This window comes from Lycium ferocissimum, chromosome 4, assembly GCF_029784015.1.
Source record: "Lycium ferocissimum isolate CSIRO_LF1 chromosome 4, AGI_CSIRO_Lferr_CH_V1, whole genome shotgun sequence".
Taxonomy (NCBI): Eukaryota; Viridiplantae; Streptophyta; class Magnoliopsida; order Solanales; family Solanaceae; genus Lycium; species Lycium ferocissimum.
The window spans coordinates 31,418,024-31,428,509 of record NC_081345.1 but is presented as its reverse complement, the minus strand read 5'-3'; the positions used below and the strand labels follow the sequence as shown (position 1 = coordinate 31,428,509).

The 10,486-nt window shown below is 32.2% G+C and overlaps 1 protein-coding gene across 1 annotated transcript; it reads left to right on the top strand.

Moving 5' to 3' along the window:
• The first annotated feature begins 661 nt into the window (after window positions 1-661).
• LOC132052283 (ACT domain-containing protein ACR11-like) lies at window positions 662-3,605 on the top strand. The gene is made up of 10 exons (XM_059443756.1): window positions 662-1,030; window positions 1,447-1,504; window positions 1,593-1,718; window positions 1,971-2,065; window positions 2,181-2,265; window positions 2,369-2,428; window positions 2,741-2,796; window positions 2,925-3,030; window positions 3,153-3,221; window positions 3,322-3,605. Exons 1-10 carry the CDS (start codon window positions 894-896, stop codon window positions 3,382-3,384), a joined length of 855 nt encoding a protein of 284 aa, XP_059299739.1. The 5' UTR covers window positions 662-893; the 3' UTR covers window positions 3,385-3,605.
• Window positions 3,606-10,486: the final 6,881 nt, after the last annotated feature.

The following is a 10,486-nucleotide window of genomic DNA, read 5'->3' as shown; positions in this document are numbered from 1 at the left end:
GATTATTTTTTTTTGCGTAAATTAATAAGGAAATAAGTTCATATAAATTAAGTAGGCGTTTGGCCATGAGTTTTGAAGCCATGGTTTCAAGCCAGCGTTTGGACATGCATTTGAAACCCAAATCATCCAAAAAAGCATGATTTGGGGTTTGAAACCATGGTTTAACTTTTAAAAATTTAAAATTTAACCCATAAGTTTATATTTTATAAAAAAAAATTCATAAGTTGGTAGATATTTTTAACAATTACCCCTAACAATCATTTACCAATCTCATTAACTTCCACCAAATTTTATTTATGTCTACCAACCTTTTAATTTTGTAAAAAAAGACCCATAGTTTAATTTTATTTATTGAACTAAAATTTGATCAATTTATATTGTATTTTTAGAAAGGTCTTCTCGTATTAATTTTTATTAGGTTTGTTATGAATTAGCGTATTAATTTTGTTATACTATGACTTTGCTCATTTGGTAAGATTGTATAAGAATTGAGAATATTTTAATAGTTTTCAAAACTTCAGGTGCTTTTATGCCTCTAAGAAAAAAAAATCCTTTAAAATATCTAAATTAAATATGATTTCAAACCATGTCCAAACGAGCCTAAAAAAGAGGGAATATAAAATAGTACGGAGGGAGTATAGTACTAGTACTAAAGACAATAATGGGTGGCTTTGCATTAGAATAGCGGAGATTACTAGACTAGAACAATGAACCTGATTCCTTCTACTCTTAAAACCAGATGGCTCTTCTTTTTCTAGTACCCATAGTTTCATTTTCTTAAATCTCTTTATTTCTCAAATATATTCCAAGAATAGGAATAAAGTTTCCACTTTCTAGTACAGTAGTTCATCTTCTTTAAAAGCTCTGTTCTTTCTTGATATTATTGAACTAAAATGGCTTGGGCTATGGTTTCTTGTGGGATGTGTACTAGTTTAAAAGTTATAGAGAGGCAACCCATTTCAAGTCCAAGTTTCTTTAATGGCTCTTTAGTTTTAAATCCAGTTCAGAGACTGTACATTACACCCAAGAGGTAAGCTACATTTTGTCTGAATTTGGGAATTTGGTTGAATTCTTCTTAGCTGAAAAAAAAAATTCTATTGATTGTGGAATACCAATAATTAATAGCTTTTCCAATTGTAATTTTGAAATCTTGTTTTCTCCCTTTTTAAAAAAAAAAATATATATATATATATATATATGTTTACCAGTACGTGAGTCACCCTTCAGCTAATATCTTTAACCTAACCAGAAAATATGACATGCAGCTGGATAAATGCTTTACTAAAGGACTGGCTAACTATGTGATCAATTGGTCAATTAGGAAAGGACAATTTTATAACCTTATTATATTTATTGACTTCCTAAAGTTCATTAATTTGTATGGTCTTGAAATGTCAGCATTATTAGATGGGCAACAATTGAAATCAATGTACTTTGTTCTTTCAGATTAGCATTATCTGGGAGTACAATTATTCGAAAAGCATCCGCGGCTACAGCTGTGGAGGTATCTAGCATACTAACTGAATTTTCAAAATTGTTCCTTTTATTTTAGTATTTTGAGATGTTTTTGATTGATGTAAATGGACAAGCAGGATGGAAGTGCAGAAGAGACAAGTGCAGTTCCAACACCCAAAGTTATAATCGATTTGGATTCAGATCCGGATGCAACGGTCGTTGAGGTTACCTTTGGAGATCGCCTTGGGGCACTTCTCGACACAGTAAGAATCCGTTACTCTTATGATTAAAATGTAGAGTAAAAAATTATCACTCATTGGAAGGTTGGGTTTTCCGACAATTATGACTTTTGTGTTAGTAGGGTGAAAGTTATGATTTTTCTGTAAGAAATATAGTTACGTGACTTTGGTGAAAAAAATATTATAGTTATGTGACCATTTATGAATTTTCCCATGTTGAGTGCTATTATTGCTGCCCCTGCCAGTTCTGGTATTGATATGCAAAATGTATTTCAGATGAATGCACTAAAAAACCTCGGGCTGAATGTTGTCAAGGCTAATGTCTGTCTTGATTCATCTGGGAAGCATAACAAATTCGCCATCACAAAAGCGTAAGTTCATGTTGTGGATCCTTTCAAACTATCAGTCGCCAGATATAAGAAAACACTTTGAAATGAATCTTTTGTTTGAAATTCTGATTGTTTTGCTATTGGTACTTGTTTCTAGTTCTACGGGTAGAAAGGTCGATGATCCAGAGCTGCTTGAAGCAATTCGTTTGACGATCATCAATAATATGATGGAATACCACCCGGTAGAAACTTCGATAAGTTGTTGAGCATCAGTTGCTTGATCCACTACCCTTCCCAGGGGTTCATATTTAGCCGCTTCTTCTTACTGCATAATTTCTGGTGCAGGAATCGGGCTCCAGATTTGCTATGGGGGAAGCTTTTGGTGCTTTTCAACCATATCAGAAGGTTGTTAATTGCTTCCATATGCTATTCACATCTTGAATGTGCATATGACATTAGCAAGAAAATGCAAGTTTGTATTCTGTTGTTTTGAACATCATGCACGCGTCAAGGTGCGTATTTGTTTGTTGGGGTTTTTTTTGGGGGGGGGGGGGGGGGTGTCAAATGTGCCAGGTTTCGTCTTTGCATTGCTAGTAATGACTCAAACCTTTCTCCCAATATAAGTTTGATGCAGAAACAAGGCTTGATGTTTTTTACTTTAATATCTCAACCAAGTAACTTAAAACTTACTTTCTTGTTCGTGGTGAAAATTTTCAGATTGACGTGGATATAGCAACCCATATCCATGTATATGACGATGGTCCTGAAAGAAGGTAAGGTAACATTTCCCTTTCTTGATTTTGATCAGTACATCCTGATACTGCTAGACTTAATAATCAACCTCATTAAGTGATCCATTGAATGCACAACTTGAAGATAGTAAAATGTCTCTGTTTTGCAGCTTACTCTGTGTAGAATCAGCAGACAGGCCTGGATTGATAGTTGACCTTGTCAAGATCATTACTGACATAAACGTTGACGTTATATCAGGAGAATTCGATACTGAGGTGAGACTATTCCAGGAGGTTTTTCGAGTGATTCACTAAACTGTTTAGGTGGTGTTTGTGCCAACTAATAAGTAGCAGCAGCAGTTACTAGCATATAGTTAAACAATTTCATTTTGGTGCAGGGATTGCTAGCTAAGGCAAAATTTCATGTCAGTTACAAGGGCAAAGTTCTGATCAAGCCCCTTCAACTGGTAACCGATGCTAAAGTGGAAGCAATATAAAAATTTTCTGTTATTAAACTTTGGTAGCTTGAAGAAAATTATCGACAATTTTCAATCTTGAACCTTGCAGGTTGTTGCGAATAGCCTACGTTATTTCTTGAGGAGACCAACAACAGAAGACGCAAGTTTTTAATACAACGCCGAATAAGAGAGAAATCGTCAATGGGGTTAACAGAGTACTTAAAATTGTCAAGAATGAAACTTGCTGGTTTCTGCAGTGCTGATCCATTCCTAGGTGTAAACAGAGAAAATATGCATGAAATTCGGAATCATAGTTTCAATACTGCTGTACCATTATAAATCGCTACCTTTTATACGATAACGATATGCGTTTTCAGAACAGGAAAAAGTCAATTATCATATCACTCATCACTGCAGTTGAGCTATAAGCTTCATTATAACATGAAGGTGGAAAGACACCGTTTAACCTTAAAATGTAGGACAGTTAGATTTATATGAGGTGCCAAAGATATGCGGCTAAGTTCAAGTAGGATTTGAATAGTGTGATATATGATGAAATGGATAAAGAATCAAATCTAACCAAGTGCTGGATACGTGTGACCTCGGGCTAGGAAACCGAGGCCGATATCCTTTCGTTACGAGCTAGCAAGAGAAACAAATAAAATAAAACTCAAGAACAGATGAAAACTGATGCAATAAATTCGTATGATTGTTGATATGAATTCTTTCTCTCCTTCTTGTTGCCAACCCCCTTCATGAATGAGGGCCTCCTCTTTATATAGTAGAGGAGTTTCAAACCTAGTACAACTCTAAATAAAGCAAGTAAATCTGGTGACAGCTGCGTCGCCGGGATTGACGCCGAAATATCCGGGTGAGGGCGGATATTTCGGTCTTCTTGTTAATGGCAGTCAATCACCCTACCTTTATCGCCTCGTACTGGCCCGAGCTCAAGACCTTGTTCCCGGTGAGGTGGTCGTGATGCACCCGAGCATATCCATGACAACGGGAAACCGAGCGTGCTTGTATCCTCGGTTTTACCCGTATACAGACACGAAAATATTGTCTTACCTACCAGTTGAACCAAACTTTCATTGAGAGAAAATGAACTCTTTTTGAGACTCTCTAGTAGGCTAACTCGCTATAAAGACTTGAAATGAGAAAAAAAATTGGACTTATCTTGTGTAAATATCTGTCAATCATGTTCCTCCTTTACCTTCAATCAACAATGATAGCGTTCTTGATGTGATCTGCAATATTTTTGGCTAGCTATTATGAAATAATTTTAGCATTTAATCCAAAAATTTAAGGCAATAATGAGCGGTAAGGGACATTATAAACCTCTTTGAAATCTTTCTACTAACCTGTGAGGAAGACACACAGCTAAATAATTATAGTTATGGAGGAGAGTTGAAGGGGTGGGCGGGTTAGAGGGATGTAGGCAAGGGTAGAGTAAAGAGGCGCAAGAGATGCATTTCAAACCTCCTTCGCCGGAAAATTACAGTACTATCAATCCACATGTAAGGTTATAATATTTTTTATGTATATATTGTAGATGTTGAATTCTACTGTGTAAGGTTGAAATATTTTTTGTGTATCTATTGTAGATGTTAAATTCTCTTGATTTCTTTATGTGTTTATTTTAAATTTTAAATTACTTTAGTGAAAATTCTGACTCCTCTAATGTAAAATAAATAAATTTTGAGTGGCTGTCATTTCTTCACTCCAGATGAAGGCAAGATAAGGGCTTTGAACTCTACCAAGGAATGAAAAAAATCTTTTACAATGTAGCTACATTTCCATACAATCTTTGACAATTTTTATTTTAATGGAGAATTCTTTTGCAAAGTAGTAAAAGTGAAAGGGGATAATGTAAGGTACAGATAGGGTGGGAGAAGATAAGGTGGCTATTTTAGAGACAAAGATGCGTGGACCACTGCCCAGTTAGATGGATAAGAAAATCATTGCACAACTAATATGTCTCATACATGAGGGGTCGTTTGGTTGGAAACAAGTTATTCCGGGATAATTTATTTGGGGATTATTTATTTCACCCTATCACAAAAATAAAATAATATTATAATTTCGAAATAATTAATTCCGAGATTAGTTATATCACCATTTTATCCCAATCAAATGTGAGATAAATTTATCTTAAATATAATCTCGAAATTATTTATCTTTATCCCTTGTATCAAAAGAGCCATTAATATTCAGTTCTCCTGTATTGGATTATGCCAAATCCAAAAACTCTTTAAAACTTTTATTTAATTTTTGTGAGGAGATGCACGGGTTCTTGCAAGGAGCTAAATAATGATATCATCCAGGCACCTAATTATTCAATCATTGTCCAAAATTTATGTAAGGGTAAGCCTTTTCAAAATGCAGGGACTAACTAAAAGTGGACTGTTATGATTTTTGATCCTTTACAAATTTTATTTAGTTTTATGACATTTTTATAAGAGATCTTTATTTTTTACATATAAGAGATCTGGAAAAAAAAGCATAAGAGATTTGAAAAAGCCATTTGCTTCTATTCATATTATATGAGGGCAAGAGATTCTATTTTCACTCACTGATCGGGATGAACATAATTTAATCATATTTCGGAATATTATTTCTCACCGTTACCGTCATCATCATCTTTCTTCTGTTTTCTCCAATTGATTTCGGGTCCACACATTCATTCATGATACATAATAGCTGTATCAATTCATGTAATACATTTTTTTTTAGTTTATTTAAAAAGGAATATTATATTTTTAATTTAAAAATAACTTATTTTTAAATTTCTTAATATACTTTTAATGAGATGATTTTTAAATTATATAAATACTTATGGGAAATCTACATAGTGTAGCTAACATTAGACCTTATTTTTATTTAGTAGTATCTTATACTTTAATTAATTTACACCTCATAACTAAAAGATGTGTATCAATTACACTCCATAACTAAAATATACAAAATAAAAAAGCAACCCTTGTATCCACATTTTTCTCTCTCCTCCCTCCCTTCTCCCTCCCTTCAGCTCTCTCTTCCATGAAAAATATTCAATGTTCTTCAAGTCCACTAGCTCCCTCCTTTCTGCTCTCTCTTCCATTTTCTCTCTCCTTCTTCATACTAAAACATAAAACAAAAACAGAAATTCATTTCCCTTCCCATGGCAGTTACCTTTCGAAATGAACTGAAATTCCAAAATCGGTGCCGCCACTAATAACCCAACTCACAAAAACAAAGTGTGACAAAAAAAAAGTGTAACCGTGTGTTTTAATTTTGTGTGATCAGATCTAAAGAACTATTTTGTAAGCGTATGGAAAATGGAGTACATAGAAAATTTACCTGCAATGAATCTGATGCATTCAAAAATCATTTTATTATTTTGTATTCAGTTTTTTGGAGTGTTTTTGTTAATTTTTAGTGCATCTATGTTTTTTTTTTATGTATTCGTTTCACTAAAAAAAATTTTATGCAACAAGTTGAATATTGTATTTATGTTGTTTGAATCATCGATTTTTAAATACAATAAAGTGAATACAATGTAAAAAATTATAGATGAATACAACTGTTGAATACATTGACATGAATAAAAAATTTGTATGCAAAAAAGTTGAATACAATTTTTTTTATTTATGTTTTTGAAATACGAAATATTAAATCGTAGATGGCAAATTTTAAAATACATTTATGTAAAATTCCCAATACTTATAACTTATTTTAGATCAAAAGTTTAAAATTTTCCTTCTATTTTAAACTCTGTAACCAGTCTAATACTATCATATAAATTGAGATAGAGGAAATACTAAAATTTGACTATCCCCGTTTGGCCATAATTTTAGTTTTCGCTGATGATTGAGAGCAAACGTATGTTTAAAGTTTGTCATTATGATGAATTTATGTATGATTACGACTTGGACTGAACATTCATGATCAGAGTTGAATTGCAAGTTATTTGGGCCAGAATCCAAAATTTGATGACTACAAGTGTCATTATCTTTAACACAAACCTACCTCACCACTAGGGAAGAAGATTTAATTTGAGTGTACATTTAGTTGGTTCAATCCGTTTCAAATTAATTCAGATCAGTTCGATCCATTTTGAATTAATTCAGTTTGATTTTTTGATAAAAATACTAAATATTTACCAAAAGTGTGCGCCAAAAAATTTATCTGCAATTAAAGAGAGAGACATACGGCGATCCAAATCGTAATTCTAAAAAAATTTTTAAAAAAAAAAAAAATTTAATCGTATAACGTGGAATCGATCCACGTTATACAATATAAATCGTAAAACGTGGATTACCCACGTTTTACAAATTTTAAACGTTTTACCTCAGCGAGCACTAAAAAAGAAAATTTAGTAAACTTTTTTTTTTTTTGTAGTGTGTCATTTATGTAAAATTTCCCAATACGAGGACGTTCGATCGTCATTTTAGGGGTTGAAAAGGTGCCACGCCTGTTAGCTAAGTTTTGTTTGAAAAAGCTTAGTGTTTGACCGTAAGGTTATTTTATAACTTATTTTAGATCAAAAATTTAAAATTTTCCTTCTATTTTGAAATCTATTGCGTATCATCATCTTATAAGTAAATAAACCGAAAATTTCACGCCTAATACTATCATATAAATTGAGCAAGTTCAAAAAAAAAACGCGAAATACTAAAATTTGACTATCCCCGTTTGGCCATATTTTTAGTTATTCAAAATAATGTTTTATCGTGATTAAAAAATTGAGAGCAAAACGTAAAAAAATAAAACACTTTTAAACAAAACTTATTTGTCATTATGATGAATTACGTATGTATGATTACGACTTGGACTGAACATTCTATATGATCAGAGTTGAATTGCAAGTTAATTTGGGCCAGAATCCAAAATTTGATGACTACAAGTGTCATTATCTTTAGTCTTTCACACACATTAATCATTGGTCTACTAAGTGTTACACCACTAGGGAAGAAGATTACAAAATATATTTGAGATGTACATTTAGTTGGTTCAATCACGTTATACAATTAAATTTTTTTTTTTTTTAATTCAGATCAGTTCGATCCATTTTGAATTAATTCAGTTTGATTTACAAGATTTTTGATGCTATCATTCTAATAAAAAATTTAAAATCAAGCAAAAATTAATATTAGATGGATAAAAAGAGAAAAAGATGAAAATTACATTCAAATTAAATTTTTGAAAAATCTAGAAAATAAAAAGGAAACAAATATATAATTTAATAATTAATACACTTGGAACATAGGGGTATTCAATTCCCAAGCTTCTCAGCAATTCTTAACGACGGATGAACAAGTTCTTCTTTGTAATAAAAATGGGGTTACGTTGCGCAAAGAAAGAAAATACAAAGACGAGAAATAGAGGAAATTAAGAAAAGGGAACAAGGATAAATAAGGGAAAAAGACATAAAATAACACTCAATTTCCCTATAGTTTGGGTGTCGGCTTGAGCGTTGAGCCGAGTCCAATAAGTTTTTATTATATCGTATCGAGCCGAGCTTAATCTAGCTTTGTCAAAACATAACCGAGCTTGAGCTGACCTGAACCGAACGCGAGTCGATGGTTTAATGTTTGGTTCTATGATGCTACATCGTCATTCAAAAAATTAAATTAAAAAATTGATTAAGAAAATATAAACATTGCTCGTTTATTTTGGTGATTGCATTCAAGTTTGATTATATATATTATTAGTCTAAATTAGAACTCAATAGGGACCCATTTGGCTATAAGAACTACTCACTTTTTTTTTTCAGAATTTTTTTCACTTTATTTGAAAATCAGCTTTTGGTCATGGAAATTCTAAATACAACTTAAAGTTGTATATGAAATTTGAAAAACATCTAAAACCTTTGTTTCACTTTCAGTTTGGACCATTTCATTTATTTTTCCTTTTTCAAATTTTACCCGAAACTTTGAATTTGAATGAAATGAATGTGGTGATTTGCCCTACACATTCAAATAAAAGTTTGTTTTTTTTTTTTTAATTTTTTTTAATCACATAGGGGATAGGGGAAGGTGAAATGGGGGAGGGGATTACAACGTGGGGATTCGAACTCTCACCAACAAGGTGAAAGTTCAGATAGCCAACCAACTGAGCTACTAGATGCATGTAGTAACGTGGTGATTTAGGGCCCGTTTGGCTTAGCTTAAAAAAAACAGCTTATTTTCAGCTTATAAACCAAAAAAAAAAAAAAAAAAAAGTTGGGCTACCCCAACTTATTTTTTTGGGCTTATTTTAAGACAAAATGAAAAAGTACCCAAACACTCAAAAAAAGCTGAAAACAGCTTATAAGTTGTTTTCAGCAACTTATAAGCTAAGCCAAACAGGCTCTTACCCCTTTGATCATTTTTTTCTCTTCCCTTCTACAAGCTGTTGCATTATATACTATCTATTACCCTATATTCTTAATTTCATAGAAAAAAAACTTGACATTCTATAAGAGTTGATCAGTTTGAAAAAATAATAAGCATAAGAGTTAGCTAATTATTTTTATATATTGCATAAAATAACAAAGATTAGAGTTAACGAATCATATGGTTTGGATAAAGAAGAAAACAACAAAGATGGCGATTTGAGTAAATTATTCAAGTTGAGTGATTTTGCTAGGTTTTTTTAGAAATTTGGGGTACAAATCATATTTCATATTTTTTCGGAAAAAGTACATTCAAACAACCAAATATCATTTGTAAAAACTATAACCAAACACAACTCCATCTTCAACTCCAATTTCAAATATTCCAAATAAAGTGAAATAATATTTGATTTCTATGGCCAAACGCCTACTGAGTAGTTGGGATATTTTTGTAAATAGCTCAAAATTTCCCTATAGTCATGGGTATTTTTGTAAATAGCTAGGGGAAAGGAAAAAAAAAAAAAGGATATAGTTGCATGGTCTTCTAGTAGTGGAAGCAAGCTCTTCCATATCCTGTGGAACTAACATTATCGGCGTGATGACATATTATGGTCCATCATTCTTCTATGTATGATTGGATCTGGATCTATATGCGACGAATTTTAAGATGATTATCCTTACTAGGGGTGTACATGAACCGGGTTGGTTCGAATTTTTTAAACGCCAAACCAAACCAATTGCATCGGGTTTTTAAATTTATACACCAAACCAAACCAATAAAATTCGGGTTTTTCAACCTCGGGTTTTCTCGGGTTATTCGGTTTTCTCGGGTTTTTCGGGTTTTTTTTTCGGAATAGTCTTGATACAAAACATATAACTTTTACTTCAAATATTTTTTTAGTTACTAGAAGATACAACT

What these genes read in the sequence shown, in the direction of transcription:
- LOC132052283 (XM_059443756.1), top strand. Translation starts at nt 894, where the DNA reads ATGGCTTGGGCTATGGTTTCTTGTGGGATGTGTACTAGTTTAAAAGTT. An exon ending in TTGGGGCACTTCTCGACACA is followed by an intron (nt 1,719 to 1,970) that starts GTAAGAATCCGT and finishes AATGTATTTCAG; the next exon opens with ATGAATGCACTAAAAAACCT. An exon ending in CTTTTCAACCATATCAGAAG is followed by an intron (nt 2,429 to 2,740) that starts GTTGTTAATTGC and finishes GAAAATTTTCAG; the next exon opens with ATTGACGTGGATATAGCAAC.